The sequence below is a fragment of the Serinus canaria genome, chromosome 5 (assembly GCF_022539315.1).
Source record: "Serinus canaria isolate serCan28SL12 chromosome 5, serCan2020, whole genome shotgun sequence".
Taxonomy (NCBI): domain Eukaryota; kingdom Metazoa; phylum Chordata; class Aves; order Passeriformes; family Fringillidae; genus Serinus; species Serinus canaria.
The window spans coordinates 8,034,980-8,057,262 of NC_066319.1; the positions used below are offsets into that span (position 1 = coordinate 8,034,980).

At 39.0% G+C, this 22,283-nt stretch overlaps 2 protein-coding genes across 5 annotated transcripts in view; one reads left to right on the forward strand and one right to left on the reverse strand.

The window, feature by feature from the left end:
* Positions 1 to 17,439, reverse strand: part of LOC103822222 (golgin subfamily B member 1-like) — a 34,277-nt gene extending 16,838 nt beyond the window's left edge. For 3 of the 4 annotated variants that reach the window (XM_050975043.1, XM_050975042.1, XM_050975040.1), the window contains exons 1-21: positions 17,318 to 17,439; positions 14,854 to 14,911; positions 14,049 to 14,192; positions 13,179 to 13,325; positions 11,981 to 12,103; positions 11,233 to 11,400; positions 10,820 to 11,005; positions 10,416 to 10,538; positions 10,159 to 10,272; positions 9,723 to 10,044; positions 9,278 to 9,387; positions 8,777 to 8,894; positions 8,596 to 8,687; positions 7,970 to 8,120; positions 4,361 to 4,470; positions 3,475 to 3,565; positions 2,473 to 2,603; positions 1,640 to 1,687; positions 1,232 to 1,341; positions 799 to 967; positions 277 to 381 (exon numbers count right to left, since the gene is read on the reverse strand). In XM_050975043.1, coding sequence (XP_050831000.1) covers positions 277 to 381; positions 799 to 967; positions 1,232 to 1,341; positions 1,640 to 1,687; positions 2,473 to 2,603; positions 3,475 to 3,565; positions 4,361 to 4,470; positions 7,970 to 8,120; positions 8,596 to 8,687; positions 8,777 to 8,894; positions 9,278 to 9,387; positions 9,723 to 10,044; positions 10,159 to 10,272; positions 10,416 to 10,538; positions 10,820 to 11,005; positions 11,233 to 11,400; positions 11,981 to 12,103; positions 13,179 to 13,325; positions 14,049 to 14,192; positions 14,854 to 14,898 — 2,607 coding nt within the window. In that variant the 5' untranslated portion in view covers positions 14,899 to 14,911; positions 17,318 to 17,439. The remainder of the gene's footprint in view (positions 1 to 276; positions 382 to 798; positions 968 to 1,231; positions 1,342 to 1,639; positions 1,688 to 2,472; positions 2,604 to 3,474; positions 3,566 to 4,360; positions 4,471 to 7,969; positions 8,121 to 8,595; positions 8,688 to 8,776; positions 8,895 to 9,277; positions 9,388 to 9,722; positions 10,045 to 10,158; positions 10,273 to 10,415; positions 10,539 to 10,819; positions 11,006 to 11,232; positions 11,401 to 11,980; positions 12,104 to 13,178; positions 13,326 to 14,048; positions 14,193 to 14,853; positions 14,912 to 17,317) is intronic. The other variant, XM_050975041.1, reaches the window with a different exon arrangement.
* PPFIA1 (PTPRF interacting protein alpha 1) overlaps positions 1 to 22,283 on the forward strand; it is a 503,873-nt gene that overhangs the window by 412,046 nt on the left and 69,544 nt on the right. The gene's annotated exons all lie outside the window — the stretch shown is intronic.

Here is a 22,283-nt window from a genome sequence, read left to right on the forward strand (position 1 = left end):
TAAACAGCAAGAAAATAATGTTACAAGAACACTCCAAAGACCTGTTAAAAGGAGAAGCTACACCCGCCCCCCCCCCCCATGTAGGACAACTATTTGAGGTAATCAGACTGTACCCAATGTAAAGTCAAAAGATGTTCTTCTTTAGATTGTTTTAGCAAACAGAAAGCTCAGTGTATGAAATTAAAAGCAGCTCATGCTGTCACTTTTGCTCACATTTAAAAGGGCCATGAAAAATGAACACAGAATTTCTTCTCATACATTATTTTTATAAATTACCTTTTCTTTCAGTGTAGCGACTCTTTCCGTGAGATCACTGATAGCTGTTTTCTGCTCAACGTTCTCCACTTCATACACACTGCATTTCTTTAAGGCTTCATTCAGCTTAGCATTAAAAGTAAAAGTTCATGTGATAGAAATACATAGAATTCTATTAAAATTGTGATGTTACCAGTTATAATATTGAGTTTACACAACAGTGAAGTTTATACGTTTAAATTCATAAACAAAAACTTATCACTCCAGTAAAATGTAAATACTTTCATGCAAAGCTGTGTTGGGTCTAAGAAATCCTTACACCAAACTTAATGAATGAACAAAATTAAATAACTTACTTAATTGTACTTACTTACAAAATTAAATTACTTAAAAAACTTAATTAAAATGAACAAAACTGTAAAGACAAAGTACAAACTTTCAGACTGGAAAAACAGCAATAATTCTGTTGGGACACAAATCAAAAGTTATGGTTAAAGCTCATCAGTTCTAATAAGCAAAATAGTAACTATAATTTTAACTTACTTTTTGCTCAACATGCACAAACTTTTCCCCAAGCTCTTTGTTCAGAATATCCTTTTCTTGAAGCAGTTTCCTCAAAGTTTCAACTTGTTCCAGCTTTTCTGTCGTGCTCGCCAGTTTTTGTTCTCTTTCTCCAAGAGAATTTTCAAGGAAACTATTTCTGTCACTCAATCTGAAAGAAAGTACATATTTAGACATTTTGAAAAAAAAGCTTGCTTTAAGTTTTCTAGACTTACTAACCCCAAACTAAGAGAACCATTATTTTTACACTTTCCACTTAAACTCCAAGTATAAAAATAACACAACTGCAAAGAGAAACAAGAGCCAAGTAATTGTTTTTTCAAGTGTTTTGAGAGACTATACGCCTCATTAGAAGTTGAAGTTTAAAGCAGAGAGAGCCAATGGTGTGTGGTGATGTAAAGAGCCTTGGTTTTACCCTTTAAGCTGCTCATTCAAGCCAGAGATCAGAATCTGATGCTTTTCCACATCGCGCATTTGTTGGTTGCGCAGTTGGGTGAGTTGAGTTTGCAAACGCTCATTTTCATTCTGCAACAAAGCAAAGATGAAGAGCATTATCACACCCAGAGAAGCGTGAAAGAACTTCACTTCACTTTGTTCACACAGCTTTCTGGAGGTTTCAAACACAGCACAAATCTCCTACTCTAGTCAGATCCACTGCACCAAGTCAAAAATAAAACCACCAAAAGAAAAGAAAAAAAAAGTTGTACAGCAGCAACCAACCAAAAGCAAAACACATCCAGAATCAACAGCAAGTAGGACAAACGCGGCAAACTTGTCACCATTCCTGAACAGAAGGTGGCATTTTGGAGGAGACAGAACACACCTGCACTGCCCTCAACAGCTGCCCTTCTTCCTCTACACCAAACGTTACCTGTATTGAAAGGCTTTGTTACAAGAGTCTCAATAATTAATGTAAGCTTGTCTCTCATCTTAAAACCCGTCATTCTTTATCTGTTAAGTTACACGTGTATGAAAAAGAACTATGAGTAATAAAGATCAGTTGTGTCACTTCGTGAAAACATGGCTCCCAAATTACCACAGTAATTCGTCAGTCAGACAATTCTAAAAATATCTTTTCCTTTTAAAAGAACTCTACTGTTCTTTGTGGGGCCTTCAGTGAATAGTTTTAAAATATAACTATGTGTCCAGCTAATATCTGGAGTTTAGATTGCATAAGTATTTATTTATATAAAATTATGGATCATTTTTATATAAGCAGTTTCTTCTCTAAAAATGTGTACATATATATATATGAAAAATTAAATATACACACACACACACTTACAGAAAAGAAACTTAACAGATATAAGGAGTGGGAAATTCAAATGAGTCATAACCAAAACTAATTGTGGCAAAGACCTCCACAAAGAATTATGAAAATCATGTGGTCTTTTTGCTAAGTTTCTAGAGCAAATAAAGCTTAATCCTAATCATAATTCTCCACATGCTGAACAAATTCAACAGGCTTCAGCCTCAAAGCATAATACAGGATGTGCACACTCTATGACAACATAATTATTGAGTGTAAATTGGGTTTCAGCCATTTTTTATCAGCTGCCAATTGATGAGTTTAGCTTACTGTAGGCTGTGATATAAAGAACATAAACTCAGAATGATTCTCTTGCATCATCACGTTTACACAACTCCAAAGCTCACCTGGAGAGCCTCCATTCTACCTTGAAGCTGAACTCTGTCTTCCAAATCCTGACAACGCTCTTCCAGAAAAAGTATTTGTTCCTGCAGTTGGTTTCTTTCCAATTCCAGCTCTTCAACCACACTCCGTAAACCTACTCAGGTCAAAGAAGGAAAATTCTTTCAAGAGAAGTCCACCAAAATTCCCAAAGTCTAGAAATGGCTGCAGCTCTTTATTCAAAGTTCTCATCAGTGTTAGGCACAAACAAATCTCACCTACTTCTAGTGGAAATGCCTGAGCTACTACATCCCCAAAATTTAGATGGCAAAAGTACCCTTAACAGTTGGAAAACCAAAATAAGTTGTAGAGCTCATGAACTCAGAGGACCTAGCAGAAATATTCAAATATTGAGCCATCACTACTGTGGCTCAACCAATAGTGTGGCTCATTTTACATTAACCACAAATTGATCAGGTGCTTGCAGGATCATATATTAAGCAATTATTAATAAACTGGTCTGGACTGCAAGTGAGCCCATTCCATCTTAATGATAACATGTATTTGCAATCTTTACCACTGATATAAAATCATCACCATTAAAAACTGAGAACTTATTTTTAAATTAAGCAGCAATGGAACGGAATTCTGGTTTGCAACATAACCGTGATATAAATTGGAAACACATTCACCGGAATAACTCATAACTTAAAACAAACACATGATCTTGCTACATGGGATATTTGATGGGCATCACAGCTCATCCAATTCCAGTGCTCAGCCATATTGATGCTGTACTTGTGAGCCAGAACTAGGCAGTTCATCCAGCACGCACATGCTTGGAAACGAAAAAGGAAGAAAACACAAGCCAAAAAAAACCAACAAAGATTAGAATACACCACAAATGGGCTGTTAGCTGAATTTGAAAACAAAAATAGACACAAAATGCAGATGCTGTGTGCATGCTTTCATCAACTGTCTAGTCGCTATCACACCTGCATTGGGTGAAGGGTACTCTGGCCACCAACCTCCCATGTTTTCTCCTTCAGCTGAGTCAGTGCTATCCAAGGTGACATTCAGTTCTTGGAAGCATTGCTTGCCATCGAAGGGGAATTCTTCCTACACACAAAACATGAGAAGGAAGTTTAACTTAAAGAAGGAAACAAGCAGGGATTAAGATAATTCAGCTACTAAAACCACAGTTTCGATCCAAAACCCCAAAACTCAGCACTGTCTTGGGCACTTAAATTCAAGTATGTGGGATTGCTGTGAACTAGAGTGGCCTGCCCAGCTTCCAGATATTATTTCCAGAAAAGCCAAGTCTCCCACAGGTTTTTTAGGATACCTTTAAAAACACCCTTGGCTACCTGAGAAGCTAATGGATAACAATGTTTGGATATCTTAATTACTTCCCTGATTTCTGAAGTTAAGAGTTCTCTGAAGTATCAGTTAACTAATTATCTTCTTCCAACAGTCTGTTAATGGGACAATGACATCCTAATTCTTTAAAAAGTTACCATTTTTTCATGCAAGGTACACCACCACCTACCTAGAAGTCCACCTGAATGAAGTGGCACTAATTATTCAGTAAAGCTCCACCAGCAAAGATATTTGTAAAGATTTTATAGAAGCAAAAAACAGCCTTAACATCTGAAGCATGCACATGGCTTCAGGCATGGGAATTACTCCAGAGAGAACCTTGTGATTTTTCAGTGGAAAGGAGTAAGAGGTGGATGCCATTGGAATTTCTCATCTTCTGGCTATGCACATAATCATTAAATTTATCAATGTTTTCAGTTCCAACCTATGTTCTTAAGCTCCTACTGTTTTAAAGACTAAAGCACCACATAAATAACAGTACTTCCCACATTTTTATTAATAGGTAAAAACAAACTCACATCTCTTTGAACTTACCTGCAGCTTGCTGCTGGTCTGACTGCCTTTTCTTCTTGCCTGCTGCAGCCTGCCCATTCCTTGAACTGTGGCCAGTTCCTCCTCCAGCTCCTGCTGCCCTGAGACTATGGCTGGATCAGAGCAGCCAGGAAAGAACCAGTCATCCTCAATCAGTTTTGTGCCACAGGAAAGCATTTACATTTATATCAGACACTACTACATGAAAAGAGACCGGGGACACGGTGAAGTCCCTACAAATGACTGACTGGAACAAGATAAAGATTAAAATCCACTGCATTCACCTTGTGATTTCCCTCCAACATTGCAGTGTAGAACATAAAGTCTGAGTATCCCACTAAGAAGAAGCAAACCAAAGTCTAACTTCACTTCTTCATCAGTTCTAGAGGAAGACTTTTTACAGGAGGGTGGAAAGGGTGAGGTTATACCATATTAAGAAGGAAAGCCAATCAATTAAAATGCCAAATTACATCTCAATTCAATTTCCCAGGTTCAAATATATCTAATTTGTATGATAAAAACCACAGCTGTTTCAGCTGATGCCTTTTTAATCTCAACAATCACATCCATTTTTATAAAAAATTTAATTTCAGTTCAAGCTCTAAAGCCAGATCATTTGAGGAACTCACAAGCACGTGTTACACTGGCATCAAACCATCTTATCATAAATTAGTAACATCATTCTTTTCAGGACAAATACAGAATCACTAGTAAATAAATACACTGAATAAACTGAGAAGATGAAAGCTTAGGTATGGATCCTGTTTATTGTTAGAAATGATTTGTCATCTAAAGTGCATTCCCATCTGTTTTGTGATACGACAAAACACGTTTGGGGTAAAGATTAGGAAACAACACATTCCATGCAAAGCAGACACAACAGCACAGCCAGGGAAAGGGAGGGCAAGTAAAGGTGGCTCCATATTTGAACTGAAAGTTACATTATGGATCATTATAAATTTGTCTTTCAGTTTAACCACATGAATCCACAGTTGTCCTCACAGCACACAAAACTCAGAGAATTTATGTCAATGCATCTGTGAGGTCAACACCAGGAACTATTTGGAGATTCAGCCCCATAAGGAATACCTTGCTTTCATTTGAGTTGGCCAAGGATTTCTTATACCACAGATTTCCTTAACTCACAATTCCACAGAACCTGCTAGATTTAAATTCTTCCTGAAATATTCCAAAATTACACCCCTAATGTCTTGTCAGAAAAGATTAGTGGGGAAAAAAGGTAAAGAAAAAAAAATTACCCTTTTCAAGTGGAATTGATAAATTGGATTATACTTCTGATTTCAATTACACTTTGGCTTCTTACACTGTCAATTCATAAGTGTTTTAGACACCCTTGTGTATTTTCTAGACTCTACATTTTTTTTCTCATTATACACACTTTTTCAAGGCTGTAAAATTAAATGCCAAATTTTGATACCAGGCCTTAAACCTCTGTTGACCAGAACTGGGAGTTAAGGGGGTCAAAGAACAAGATCTATTCCAGGTAAAAATTTAACCCCTCCTCTGACACTCTAATATAGGAGCCCAACATATTTAGGCTCCTAAGTATCTGATGGTGAAAAAAACAATGAAATTACAACTGTGACAAGAATAATGGAAGGATAGAAATTGGAGCTTTAGAATGATTTAGCACATTCAGACAAGTGATAAAACACTTCCAGTTAAATTGAGCTTTAAAGCTCAATTTAAATTGAGCTTTAAAGCTTTAAATTGCTTTAAGAACAATTAGTAAGTAAATATATTTTCTAATTTTTACAGCAGCTTAGGAAGCTTTTCATTTGCAATTATCTAACATAAAAACCTTAAAAACTTCCCAGAACACCTTTTTTCAGATACACACTGCATATAACAAATTATGATGTGTCTGTACTTCCCTGAGTCACTACTGATGCTACATATTACTTACATACGGCTTAAAAAAGTGGTAGCTAATATTAATGCATGCAAGTTTAGCAATTTATGGGATGGAATATTATTTTTTTTAAACACTACTGAATTTCAGATCGTACTAAGAATTCTCTCTTAGTCACAACCACTTGTCACAAGCCAATAAATCTGTCTCTAGATAAAACATAAATATGGAGTCAGCTGTTACTACAGGGAAAAAATGAAGATGACTTCATTAATATAAAAGAAGAAACGAAGAAACAGGTAGTGCAAGGCAGGAGAAACTGAAGTTAAAACCCAGCAGTGGTTACACATATTGCTAAAATCCACAAACCATCAATGGCAGACCTTGCAAGGTACTGTTGGCAATTTTCTCCAGAAGAAGCAAGAGCAGGAGAAATCAGCAACAGTACATTCCATAGGGCCATTGCTGCAGGAACCTGCATGCACAAAACTGATGGGAAACTGTTCTCCCTGGCTGCCCAGATCGCAGTGGAGGGTAGGAGTGGAGGGGGAAGGGACGCTCAGGGCTCACCAGGTGGAACGGCAGGAAAAAAAGAAACAGAAAGATCATGCTATTCCCAAGGGGAAAAAAAAATGCAAAATTAAACCTGGACTGAGGCAGAGGAAATTTTACAAGTGTTATTAATATTGCATGTGGCTCTGTGGCCAGCACAGATGTGCTAACAGGTAGATTTGATGGAGAGGTATTATTCCCTTTCAATACCAAAGCATAAATCCTTCAAAAAGAAGAGACGTAATCCTTAAAACATTTCTGTGCTTACACACTGAACTTTCAAATGGATCATGGAAATGAAAAATAATTTAGCTGCATGTTGAAAAGAGAAGGTTCTAATTAACTAACTTGATTAATTATGATGGGAGGTCCTGTGCATTAAAGCCTGCCATTATTCCCCACACAGTTAACTAAGGGGACAAAAATGGTCATTTAGTTCAGATGGCATGGGAAGAGCTGTAAAAGCTATCTAAAATTTAAGCAGACTTTCATAAGTTTTAATAGAAGCTACTTCAGTTTCTCATCAGCTAATTAATTAATAATTTAGCAAGCTCTAAAATCTGACATTACTTGAAATGCTATTTTCTGTAGGTAATTTGATATTTTAACCACCTCCAAGCCACTGCCAATGAGCATTATTCACCTGGTCTATACAAGTGGCAACTACTAACAGATCACTAAATAACCTAAACAGAATTAATGAGACATTTCCTAAAGAGAAACTCCACGTCAGGTACATTTTGCTTAAGCACCACCTTCATTCCTCTAATTCAAACCAACACTATAGTCCCCCACACTTTCACCAGTTCTCTATGCAGGCAGCTTTAATATTTTAATAAATGGGGAACTATTTATCATTGATAAAATATTTTTTAATCATTTTTATCATTTATCATATGCAGACAATAAGCCTGTCAAGCAGTCTTACAAAGCAGCAGCTCAAATAGCAAACAGAACAGCACATCTACTTAATAAAAATTAAATAAAACAAGATGAATATATGAAAAACAAACTCGAGGGAATAGGAAAAAGCAGAAATTGCAAATTTCAGCAATTTCACTAACTATACATATTTTATGACTACAGAAATGAGTCATGGTGATATGCGATCAATTTGGTCTGAAGCACAACAGACAGACACAGATCTATAAAAACAGGATTGTTGTACTGGAAATAAAATAATTCACCTTCTCTGTCCTCCTCAATCTGAGCCATTCTCAAGGCCAGGGCAGATTTCTCTTCTTGAACTTGATCCCGGGACTCCTCTGACTCTGGGACATTTTCCTGCCATTCCAAGAGCTGACTCTGCAGTTCATCCACACTACCTGATTCACTGGCCTAACAAGAGAAATTCTGTGTTAAAATAAATTTACCACACCTCTGCAAATGTAAATACATTTTAAGTTGGCAAACCACAATAATTCACAATTTAACTTAAATAACAATCTATGAAATTGGTAAATGAAGATTGTAGATATTGTAGATTATGTGAAAAACAAGTCCCATGAATTCATAAAGCATTAAAAATATTTTGTCTACAAAATAACAGCCACACTTTGACAACTCACGTTAAGCATAACTAAATAAACAACAATCTACTTGGAAAAATGTAATTTAAAGTGTGTGCAAAGTAGGTAGAAATCAATCTTTTTGAGTAATTCAAAACCTGTCATTGTGTTCTCCAACTGAATAGCCATTGACAATTCCATCTATCAATAAATGAATTATAACTCCAAAATCCAGCTGACACACTTTTCAAGGTCTAATTAGCACCATTAATCAATAACTCATGCAAATCAATTTTCAAGTCAACCTGTGAAGCTGCTCTCTTTGTAACTTGGTCGAGATCAGCCTGCAGTTTCCTCTGCTGCTCTTCATAGAGCTCGAGCTTTTTCAGCAGTTCTTCTACAAAAACATAAATATGGTTCATGAGGACACAAATAATTTATTTTTGTCTCTTTACTTTGGATCATCTGCAAAAGATTTTCTTTTACCATTCTGAGTTCCAATTTCATGCAATGACTGCAGTTTTGACTGTAGTTCTTCATTTTCAACTTCTAATTCTGACACACGATTGCTTAAGGCAGATACATCACTGTTTTTTGAGGAAAACTGAAAGAAAATACAGTTATGGGGGTTTCAAACAGCAAAATCACAGCAAAGTCCTTTTTTTTTTTTATTCTTTAGTAGTATCTAGAATAGCTGTTTTTCTAATATTTAAAGTGCAATACAGCAGCTCTCTCTAACAAATTTACTCCTGAATGCTGGTAACGCATTTGTACTATTTTTTATTTAAACCACATCTTGTATCAACACTTTATGTCCATTCCATTTTCATACCTTAATTCAAGTTTTGAATAAAATTAAAAATAATTTACCTTAAAGTAAACTATTTTGATATTCTATTTATGCCACAGTTTACTTCTTCCCAATCCAAACTCCAAGCACAGTAGTTGGAGCAAGACACAGAGCCTTAGACACAAAGCTATACATACATTTTTCAGTTCATCCTCCAGCTGTTTGATTCTTGATTTAGACCAAGCCTTCATTTTCAAAAACTTGGCTTCAGATTTGCTGGCCTCTTCTGTTTTCAATTTCACTTGGACTAAGAAACAAAAAGCAGGAATTATTTAAAACTGTAGAGAGATTATTAACACAAACCTTGTGTGTAATTCCTTCAGCAACTGGAACTTATACACACAAGACAACAGCATTTACAGAAAAACATAAGAATCAGACACAGTGACAAATTTACAGCTCATGTGATTATCTTGGTAATCCTCTAACCCTCATTATTATAGTACTTGATCCCTTTAATTACTGTGGCAGTAATTTCATGTAGTTCTGATTGCAGTGAGTATGAAATTGGTTCAAAACACGTAGAAGTCTGGGGCAAAGAAACCTTTAATACTGTCAGTGACAACTGTTTAAATAGGATACCTTCCAATTCTTCCATCTTCTCTTTGGTTATAGATTCCAGATCTTTGACTTCTTTGGAGTTACTCTGTCCACCCGCACTTAACTCTGCCACTTGTTTCTGAAGTTGAACCAGGGCCTGGTCTTTCTCTTGCAGCTCAGTTTCATGTTTCTCTTGAATTTCATGCAGTTCAGCATTGTATTTCGCCTTAACTTTTGTTATTTCAAGCTCATGTTTCTCCATCATGTCTTTTAATTGGGCTCTCATTACATGTTTCTCAGCATCCAGTTTAGACTGGAGGTTTTCTTTTTCAGACAGAAGGCGTTTCAGGTTTTCATTAATCTCCTGTTTGAAAAGAAAAAAAAAACAGCACAAAAAACATTAATAATTTCATTGCAAAGTATTTTTCCTACCATTGTCAAACATTACACCTGTACTCCTACTTATGGCACTTCTTACTTTCAACTGCTGGTCCTTAGCATCCAGCTCCTTTTGCAAGACATCAATCACCTGTGTCCTTCCCAGCATGACTTCTTCCTTTTCATGGAGCTTCTGTTTCAAAGCCTTTAGTAGCTACAAAAAATAAAAAGTTAAATAATCAAGCAATCTATAAAAAACTTATTTTTATTCTCCCAACCAGACACTTGAACTGTGTCATAGAGTTTAGTAATTACACGACTCCCAGTTCAAGCTGCTGAGTTTCCAGAGCAACATACCTGTTCTAGGTCAGCACTTGCATCAGATTTAGCAGCTAATCTAAAAAGCTCCTGCTCATGTTTTTCCCTCTGTGCTTCCAGCTCCTTTTCCTTTTCCTGAATAATATTTTGAAACAGACGTATCTAAAACCAAAAAGAAAATAAATATTAAACCAGTCCACAAACTATAGTAAAACCACACTGAACTGTCTAACTAAATGTACAGAAAGGTAACGGATTCCAAATTAAGTCTGAATTTTGCTTCCAGCAACATTAAATACACTAATTAGTTACTTATGTTCATTCCTAGCAAGTTCTAACAACTAAGCCCAAATGGCAGCCTCCTCCTCAAACACCTGTATTCTACTTTTCCTAAGAACTGGATATCCTGAAATTTGGAATTTTGGAATCCTGCATTTACTTACATTTTCCATGTATTTAGCTTCTTTTCCTTGGAAATGCTCTCTTTCCTTGCTTTGAATGTTTTTCAGACTCTCAATCTGCTCCTGGAACAAGCTGCATTTTTCCTCACTGTCTCCCACCTTCTTGGTAAGGTTCTGCACAAGAATCTCCATGCTTTGCAGTGATGACTCTTTAGCTGCCAGCTGGTTCTTTACAATGCAAACCAAAAGACAATTAGCAGAAAAATGATACAGCAATCATGAAGCCTCTCCCTGGTAAGAACAAGTTAAGCAAGTAAATATATATAAATTAAGATAGTCAATAAAGAATTTTTAGTCACATGAATTAACTGTATTTCAGAGAGAGACTGACTACATAATATATCACAATTCCTTGAAAGCTCTACAGACATTTTATAACTGAGCTGCTAACATACCTTCAACTCTTCATTGGACAGGAAGATTTCATTGGCAGCATCACTGGATCCACAGGCCACCTGCAAATCCCTGATGTAAGCATCCCTTTCAGCCAGCCTCTTCTCCTTCTCTGCCAGCATGGCATCCATGTCAGCCCCACGGCCACGCTGCACCTCCAGCTCAGCATCCTGAGGTGAAAAGGCAGAATTGTTTGTGCTCTGTGCTTCCATTTCCAGCACAGAAGATTGGTCTGCATCATTTCCTCGCTGCCTGTGTTAGAGTACTCCAAAAATTACAATCAGATGTATAACTGGTTCTGTTTGAAGTCTAATCATTATTTACTGAACCTTTCTCTCTCAAACTCCACAGCATTCCCAGTCCTGCCCCCATCCCCAGCGAAGTTATGTCCACAAAACACCATAACATGAAATCTGCCCTTGCTAACATTTCCTCCTGTTATGACCTATTTTTTCAATGAGGAAAATTGAAACAAACCAGTACTTTTGTTCAAAATGCAAGATTTAAATACAACATTGACCCAGAGAGCACATCTTCATGTATCCTTCTCCATTCACCTAGGATTCCCTTGTGAAAGCACAATGACAGAATTCTCACTGCCTTTGCTGAGGCTGTAACATAACAATTCCTCAACAGAAAACTCCCAGAATGGCTGTTCAGTACCACAGAATTAAATGTGTACTTAAATAAACATATTCAAACATAAACCTACACCACAAAGGTAAAGAGTCATGTTATACAAAACACCACCTTTTTCTGTAACTCTTCATTTTTTTGTGTGATCTGGGATTCCAGCTCTTCAATTCTCCTTCTCAGCACTAATATTTTCCCTCGATTTGCTGCAGCATTTTCCTGGTCTCCATCCTTTGATGCCTGCAAAAACGGGGAGGTTTGAATTGAACAAGCAACTCCAGGATTCTGTACCTCTACTTAGTCTGATAATATTGGTGAAAAAAGCAGACTTTACTCACAGACTCTGTTTCAGTTCTCTTCTATATTTCATATTCCATGTAGAAGCTGGCACAGAGTTTGTATTAAGCTTATAAAAGTCTTTGTATTTAAGTTATTCATGATAATTACTGCTAAAAAGTGGACTGGAATGTGCAGCAAGAAGATTCACTTCTTCTGGCAATTGAAACTCAATCTGGCAAGTATAGTTCATACATATCAGAGGGAAAACAGGACTACTGGGGGAAAAAAAATGTAAATTCAACCATTCCTAAGCATGTTTTTAATCAGAATTTTCCCAGTTGTAATTGCTGTTTTATAGAAATTATCTGCCATTACAAGGAATCAATTTCTAAGCATGTTTTGTCAGCTAAAAAAAGATCAGAAGAATAAATAGTTACTGCACATTTTTGTGGAAAACTAGGGACTGCAACAAACTGATTGTTACCTTTCCCTTCCAGCACAGCTTTAAAATACAAATTTCAATGAAAAACTAAAGCCTCACTAAAGTTATTTTAGAAGCTATATGAACACCTACTCTGAAGAAATACAAGTCTACGTGCACAACTGTGTTACTACAAACAGATCGGAGACTCTCTTGTTAACAGTAAAACACCTGTCACTTTCCAGCACCTAATTTACATTTTGGTAGTAAGGACAGTTATACATTTCCTAAGGAAAAAGAGAGGTTTTGTTTTCATTTCTTCTCCAAACCTTATCTGCCTGATTTACATGTGTCAAAACTTTGAGTTGCTAATAGGATAAAGGAGTGAGAAATTTTTACTAAAACAATTTGAAGGGAATGTGCAATTTTCTGTATTTCTATTGAAAAATTAAAGAACTAAATAGAAACACACATGAATTGACAGCACCCACTCAGTCTACCTTGATCCTAACCTGACTCAGCCCAAAATTTGAATTTCCCCATTGAGTCCAGCATGGAAAATAGCCTACAGCACGCCAGAAATTGTATCTGCTTTCAAATATCAGAACACCTTACCTTTTTTGGTTCTGCTTTGGCCTCTAAGCCTCCTGCCACTGGTAACTGCTTCTTAAGTTCTTCCAGCTGTGAGGTTAATGATGCAACCTTGGCTTTGTTCTGCAGCTTCAGCTTGGAAAGTTTGGCATCAGCAGATTCCTTCTCCTCCTACAAACATCAAAGTCATGACAGACTAAATTAGCTACACGGACAACTGCCTCCTTCAATTCTTCCATTAAAAAAAAAATGAGAGAGGGAGAAATATGAAGGGATTAACAAAAAATGTCTTCCCTGAAGAGACAATACGTTTCATTTTCATTATTTAAATATTCTCTTCTTTATCTAAACTTTCTGCTCATGGTGATTATTACTGTATAGAATTCAAAACCTTATTATATACATTTCCCTATTTTTTTCATAGCAATACAAATTCTAGGCTTGACTTTTTAATGAAGAAGAATTATTTTTTCATAAAATACAAAAGACAGACACCTTCATGATGTCTAAAATGTAAAATCTTAATTCTTTTTTTTTAGAGAACTCAATATACAATGAGTTTTAAAACATGCAGTATTTTAACATCTGGCTCTTCACATCCACAGATAAAAACAGCAGAAAGAAATCTCTCCTAGGAAGAGATCAATCTTACAACTTTTTTAAAAAGAGTAACAAGGCCCAGAAAAAGCCTTCAGGATATTAGATATAAATTCCTTCCAGCTCAGTCCTGGAACAGGACACACGATGGGAACAAGCAGCAATGTCCAGAGCCCAAAATAGCTCCTTGTCACCCTCCCAGAGCTGCTGTAACAGACCAGAAGCTTGCAAAACATGACAAAAAGGACCGAAGGGGGATTTTAAACAATGGTTATGACATGAACACATGCTCAGTACCTTTAACTGAAGATCTTTGCTCCGGAGCTCAGCATCCTTCTCCCTGACAAGCTCCTTGAGCTGTGCAAGCAGCTGCTCAGTGCTCGTCAGCTGCTCCGTCAGATCCGTCACCGCCGCGCTTCCCACGTCCCCGGAGGCTGCAGCCTGTGGCGACCCAGGGAATGTTCAGCCTGGGGAGATCCAGGGTGCCTCCCAAAAGCCAAATGGGGCACACTGCACTGCTCCTCACATGCCTGCACTTTGTGTCCCACTTGATTACAACGGTCAGCAAATGCAATGCTAAAGCTTCCATGGGTTATATATACTTACAGTAGGCTGGTTTTACCAGGCTTCATGGAATTCTAAACCTTATGAGCTGCTTTAGCAATATTGGCTTGAAATACAGCAAAACCAACCAAGCACTCTAGGTATGAACACCTGAACTTCCTCATTCCCTTGATTTGTGTTGTGACAGCCAGCAGTGCTGCTAAGTAAAATAAATACCCATAAAATATTGATATTGAACCTACTCAACCCAAAGATACCCTGAGGATGGAGCTTATGTAACTCCTACAGATGTTTCCTTAAGGCAGGATAAGCAGAGTGAGGACAAACACAACAGCTGTGGAAGGCACGAGAGATTAAACATCAAGGAGATAAGAAACAAGGACACAACACAACTTTTAGAGTCCTAGAACAATCATGGTAAAACTAGTCAAACAACTGCTTTATAAAAGGGAAAATACATAAAGTTAGTGTATAAAAAATGAAAGATTCTCTGTGTCAGAGAGTCTTAAAAGGATATTAATAGTAATTCAGTACTTACTGCTGTTTTGGAAGGAGAATCATCTCCACTACCCCATTTCCACATAGTTCCACGATGGCTGCAGAAAAATAAATGAAATAATACCGCAGTAAGTATCAGGGACTCAAACAACTGTAATTAATTCATACTTCTATGTATCTCCTTATAAAATGCTTGAGAGTGATTTGCTCGGTTCTGACAGCACCTCTGATCTCCACTATACCACCAGTTGTTGAGAAGTAACACTTCTCATTATGTACAAAATATGCATAACGTGCCTTTTCTAAAAACTGTCAGTCAGTAAAATGCCAATACTTCCAAAAATAATTCAGAGAAGTCTTTAAAGAGTAAATGCCAAGAAGTATTATTCTGCACAGCTGCCTCTCCAACATATAAATAGAAGACACAAACCACATATAGTTTGCTAATATTTAACCTGACCTTAAACACTGCAATGCCTGTCACTGCAGGAAAGCAGGGATTATATTGACACAGATTTCTAAAAAAATCACACATTAAGGCTAAAACCATTAAATAACATCAAACTGCTTGAATTACTGTGACTGCTGCCTATCTGAAAAGTACAACCAGCACTGCACCTGCTCAGTAATTGTCACTCTCAATTAGCAACACCCAGAGGAAAATCATGTGTCCTTCCCATTCTTATTACAGACTTGTGAACCACACATCCACAGAGCAGGCCTGAGTTTGGAAAGCAGGTCATAGTAAGCACTAGCACACAGCTTATCTTTGAAAGAATGCAGCCTGATATCAGGGGCTGCCTTTAAAGCAGTTCATCACTCCAAAGCTGAACACAGGAATCACAGACTGCAACCCACATCACCTACAATTCCAGACTGGATCCTCCTAAGGATCTCTCCCAACATTAAAATCAAATGAGCCATGGGTGTGGGGATGGGAATTGCAGAACCTGTAAATAAACCCTCCTCTCATAATTGCTGCAGAGCTGTAACACCAAACCTGTTCCCAGTGAAAAGCTCACTTCCAGGCATACCAAAGGGTTACCCAGGTACAAAGAGGCCAGAATGACTCACTAGATGGAACATGGTGGTGCATTTGTAAATATTTCAGCTCATTTCCAGCTCTGACTGACAGAATCATTTTGCTGGTCTCATCTGCCAGCATTCCTACCCAAATACCTCAACTGCTCCTTCCTGGTGTTTCATTATTTACATCAGTGACATTAAACACTGACAAGTTTTCCAAATCAAGCTGGGAAAAAAAACTGATCAGGTTTTTCCTACCTGGCATGAAATCTACCAAGGATGGGGTTTGCTTTTTTTCTGGGGTACAGACAGCAAGTTAAAGCTACAATCTTTAGTTAAAGCTGCAATCCCTCAACTCTTTATCTTCCACAACTTCCATGAGACACAACAGATGCTGCTTAATTTTACAAAGCAACTTTCTCCAAATGCTCGAAGTACAACTGAGGTTTCAGCTCTGATCACAACAGAATGTTACCAAAAAGAAAAGCCCCAGTGGCAGCTTTGCCTTCCTAACTTATCCTCTACCAGCTGCAGCCAAATCCAGCTAAAAAAACCCCTAATCTTGTATTATTCATCTGGACACTTTCCAGCCTCCTCAGTCCCCTGAGTCAGGGGACCACAGGGCCCAGCACCAGGAGCACATGACAGATTTGGGCAGCAGCTCATTCCAGCTCTCACTGCTGAGGAAGGTGATGGCAGGCGCCTCCATCCTCTCTGCACAGGCCTACAGCAGAAAGACAAACTGTGTAACAACTCAGCTAAGCCTAATAGTATTTTAAACCCATTCCCCGAAATCATTTGGTGTTGGCAACAGATCCACTGTAAGAAAACCATTTTTATTTGTTTTCTCCTAGTACATGCACACTTTTCCTTTTACCCACCAAGATGCTGGTTCTTTTGCTAAACAAATTAAATTTGTTTTCAAGAAATCTATGTCATATATGAACTAAAAGCTCCTGGACAAAACCTTGGCCAAAATCTGCACGAACATACAATACACAGCACAAACTGAAGCAGTGTTAACCAAACCACACACACCCTGTAAAAATATATTGAGACATCATATAGCTATTACTTGAACCTGTTATAAACACGATCTCTTAGTCACACTGACCACATTTAAATATTAATATGAATTGCTACTTATTTTCCATACTAAATACATTATATATAAATATATATATAATACAAGGGAAGCATTATTTTGTAAGAGTGACCCAGTGGAGAAACTGCAGATCAGAGCAGTGCAGGTGCATGTGAGGCGTAGAGAACCCCAAACAGTCATTTCCACCCTTTCGCACATTTCCAGCCCCTCCTGCCCGGCTCCATCGGCGCCCGGCAATGGGAGTGCACGACCCCCCACCTCCCCCGCCTTCCCCCTCAGGGCTTCCGCGGGGCGGGCTGGCACCGGCCGAGGCCCGGGCGGGCCTGCCGGCGGAGGGCAGGGGTTTTGCCGCGGCCGCGATGTCCGCACTCACCTGCGGGGCGGCGGAGGGGCGGCCGCGGCCCCCGAGCCCGCCGAGCCCCCTCAGCCCCGACGCGGCTCCGTCGCCGCCGCCTCTGCGGCCCCGAGACCCGGCCGCGCCCACCGGGAGCGGCTCTGCCCCCGCCGCAGCGCCCCCTGCCGGCGCGGAGGACCGCCCGCCTCCCCCACTGTGGCGCTGGGGGCCGGAGGCCGCGTGAGCTTCCGGGATTCCCAAATTTTTTTCCCATTTTTTTGTGGCGAAGCGGGGACCTACAAGCCAGACATGCGTCTCCCTACACATTACCACGTATTTATTAACTGCTTAGCTGTGCAAGCGCCTCACCACCACCCTCACAGGAGAGAATTTCTTCCTAATGTCTACTCTAAACTCACCTTCCTTTAGTTTAAAGCCCTTGCCCCAAGGCCTTCGTTCCAGTTTAGACTCTCCTTTAGTTTGTTACGTTTACACGTTATAAATAAGAAGCTTGACTAGACCAATATTCAAGCAGCAATCAATTTATTAATTAATATGGTAAAGTATGAGCAACACAGCGCTGGGTACAGTGGGGCAGTTTCCCTCCAAGTGCACTCCGATATTTGGGGCTTACAGGTATTTATAGGGGTACTCATAAGCTTTCTCAGCAGTTTCTATTCCAATTTTTACTCATCAGCAGTTTCTATTCCAAATTTTTACATCACAATTCTATACACTATTGTGATTTAGTTTTTCTCAGGATGTGCATCCCAAAAGGAGCCTTCCAGGTGGTGGTGGTCTGGTTTCCTAAAGAAGGGAGTATCCCATCTGGTGAGGTCCAGTTCCGCAGATGTGCGTCCACCTTTTGATTGCAAGGGCTATAAACCTCATAACAGTGATGTCCAGCTTCCCTTGGTCAAAACTATTAGTCCTTGAGTTGATGTCCATCTTCCTTTCTCAAGCTGCATGTTTCCTTTTTATATATTCTAAAGCTATAGTTTCAAAAGATCCTTACTACAAGCAATATTCTAAAATTATTCTTCTAAAGGTTATTATTGCAAAACTCTTTAAGGCTTAACTACAAGGAGAAAGTTCCTGTCAAAAAGCAACATCCTTAAAGCTTTAATTCACATGCTCCTAAATCAACTTAAGACTTATAAGGTTAATTGCAAACAAAGGATAGGTTCAAAGGCCTTCTTCCATGCTTTACTTTTCTCAGTTATTATTAGAATTCGTCTTTATAACTGTCCCATGGTCAGTTTCCACACATATCGCAATCACAAATACACACATTGCCTGTATGTACCTGATACAAAACACAGCTTTGTATTTCACACACATGAGCAATGCCAAAATCTCCAGTAAAATTCCACCAGCTCAGTACATTGCAGTGTATGATGTAATTAAGAGATATTTATAAATAAAACATTTTCATACTAGAAAAACTGGCTGCTGTATTATTAGGAAAGGGAGTTTTCTTAACAATAGTTGTATTGATCTCACTTTCAGGGAGAGGAATGGATTGAAAATCCGTTTTCTAAGCAGAAAAAAGAGAAAACCACCTCCAGCTTGCTATAGGGTAAAAGATGCGGGTACAAAAGGAAGCTGTGCCTCGTATCTGACAGTAGTAGCATTTCTATTTTGCATTTTGTAATTAGATAGATAGATTATAGATAGATAGATAGACAGATAGATAGATAGATAGATAGATAGATAGATAGATAGATAGATAGATAGATAGATAGATAGATAGATAGATATCTTTTAGATATCTGTGTGCAAACTGCAGATTTCCAGAGATAACTGGCACTGGGTTCTGGGCTACAGCACCCCCACTCCCCAGCATCACTTCACCCCACAGAACAGAGAATAAACCTCAATTCACAGGATCCTACAGCATTACCATGACTGGGAGCAGGAAAGAAGAAAGCCATCAGACTTTAAAAGTCATTTGATTTCAATATGTGGCTGTGTCATTTTAATCTCTTTAATCTTTTCCTGGTGCAACACTCTTAACATTGTTCCTGTCAAATGGGAGCTAAATGGTGACACTGTGCATGTTCTCACCCAAGCCCTGACCACTGAGGAACATGACAGCTGATGCTGATGGGTGCCTGAAGATCCCTGCAAGACTTTAGCATGTTTGGAAGTAGGAGTCTGGGCATGGAGTGAACTCCAGAACCTCAGGCTTGCATGTGGCACAGAGCACTCCTTGGAGAATGCTCTGGAGAACGAGGTTTCTGTGATTTGCAGCAGTCTCCAAAAACAATTCCATGGTGAATCTGACCACAGCATCCATCCCCTCAACCTGTAACCTTTGGGATTTTATCCCCATCCTGTAGTGTCTCCATAGCTTTTCTCCAAACCTTCCCCCCTAGCAGGATCTCTGAATACCTGTGAGAGAGGAGAAAACAGCAGTGCAGGTGCTTCACTCCCATCCCTATCTACCAAAATGGTGTGAGGGGCTGGTTTGAATTGTATCAAGCATCAAACCAACCCTTTGCAGTGAGGAATGGTGACACTGTCATTCCTGAACAGCACTAGTGTGCCATGAATAACTCAGCTGGACTCACAAGGTGCTGGGTATGGGTTCAGAAGCATCTGAATCAATTCAAGACTGCTTATCCCTTAAATAGAACCAACACTGGATCACATTCAGAGATATCCTTATTTGGGAGGGGAACTTTGCTCCAACCCTTTTGTTTTTACTCATTCCACTTAGGAGGAAGAAACCAAAAGTATTTTTAATTTGTCCTTTCCTAGGCTCCAGGACAGTTTTCCCTATGCTATAAGTTGTCATACCCATGAAAATAGTATCATCTGCAGGTCTTCATTTTGTCCCAATGTATAAATTATTCTTGGAAAGATGGGAGTGGCGATGACAACACACTTCTTTTGGGGATCTCACAGCCAATCAGTCGCTGCCTTCTCCCCCTCTGAAATGCAGAATGGTGTTAGCACTGTGGTGTTAGTGCAATATTCACCTTGTGTGGAGTCAGAAAGTGCAGTGTGATTGTTTCTGCCTCAATAAACATATTGAGAAACATATCCGAGGCTTTCTTGGATGTTTAGGCACAGCCAAACTCCCTGCTGTGATGCCAGCTTAGGACTGGCTGCATTTACCAGTGAGATCCAAGCCCTTGGAGACACACAGAGATTCAGACACATTTAAACTCTCTTTCAGCTGGAGGAAAACCACCGTTGGTCAATGCATTTAATATTTATATTACAGCAATATCCAAATGCCCCAGTTAGAGCAACGGTGAGGTATTTAATGTGCAGCTCTCTGCTGGGACTACTGTGTTTTCTTAGCTACTCCTTTTTACAAAATAAAGCTGCTCACTGGTCAGCCTCCTCATTCCTATCACACCGAAAAGCAGTGGGAGGACATTGCCTGCTCTGCCTGTCTGTTTTTTCCCCATGAATCTGCTTCTTTTCACAATTCCCTGCATCCTGAAATGACAGTGAGACATCCCACCTCATCTTTGATGAGGGATGGTAAAACTAGAGAAGGGTTTCACACAGGATAAAGCCAAATTCTTTTCAACCAGGTCTATCAGCCCCACATCCTTACCAGTACCAGGAGGCTTCCAAGCTCTCTCCATGCCCAAGTTCAAGTCAAAGGACACCTGCACCACCGCGAGGACTTGGAGGAGAAATTCATGCTCAAAACAGATCACAAGAATGAATTCCTGCTGTTGCTGAAGCTTTCATTTTTTACCTTCTCCTTCTTGTTCCTATCTAACTTGTGTGTGCCCCCAAAAAAAGAGACTCCTAGTTATAGAGCACCTGAGAAGTAGATGTAGGGAAGAATATTCTTAGATGATCAGATGATCATTAGTACATAAATGATGTGCAGTGGCATAAAAAGTACATCAAATGATGGGGTTTTAGTCATGCCACTAATGCAAAACAGAGCAAACCACTCCGACAATTACAAAATAAAACCAAAGCAACCCCGGCAACAGTGACAAGTTACCCAGCACTCACTGCAGGGGGCAACAGACACCTCTGCACAGCCACTCACCCTAAGTTTATTCTGCACCACCCTGGGTCTTAGAGGACACGGCTGAACGACTCAAAATGTCTGGCTGATATTCCCACTGAGGGAGGCCCAAAGCCAGGAGTCCCTGGGTTTCAGGCACTGCTTTGTGACACCCACCCCATAGGCTGGGAATCACCCCAGGCACCAGCACAGTCTGGGGGCTGACCAGGGGAAAACAGCTTTGCAGAGGAGTTGGGAGTCCTGGTGGACTCTGAGTTGAACAAATTTCAATATTTTAATACTTGAACTAAAGTTTTCATGTCCCTCTTGGTTTTAATGGTCCTCTTTGTGGACTGGCCAGCAAATCTGGGCATGACACAGCAGCAGCAGGGGGAGAAATGCCAAAGTTCAAGGAGCAGCTACTCTTCAACAACCAGCAGGAGAGAGCTCAGCAGTCAGCACAGCCAGACTCAGAAAATGCAAACCTTACAGAAATTAAATCATGTTCTGGTTGATCTTTACAAAAAGAAAGTTACACATTTAAAACACAAGGACTCATTGCTTAGGGTGCTTCTAGAAGAGAAAAATGAAGTATAATTTAGACAAAGTGTTCAAGGCTATCAAAAAAGAAATAGTAAAAATGATTGCTTCAAGATTAGACACACAAAATACAGAGCCTCTTTTTGCACTTAACAAAAAAGGAGAATATTTTATATATGCAGGCCATACAGCAATGAAACAAGTTTAAAAGTACCACCATCAAAAAAGAGACATTGACAATATAATAGAGAAAAAATGCTGCCATCAGGATGATTTAAGCATAAGGAATCTATCATCTAGTCCAACAAAAGATACCTCTCTGCTACAAACCTTCCCCCAATTTATACTGAGTCAGTGCTTTAAAACTTTTTCACCAGAAATGAGCCTGAGTTTGACAAATGGTGCTGCAGCAATGGAAGAAGTCATTGTGCAGGAATTGCTGTCTTACAGTGTCTGGTTTTAATCAGGTGGGAAATAAAA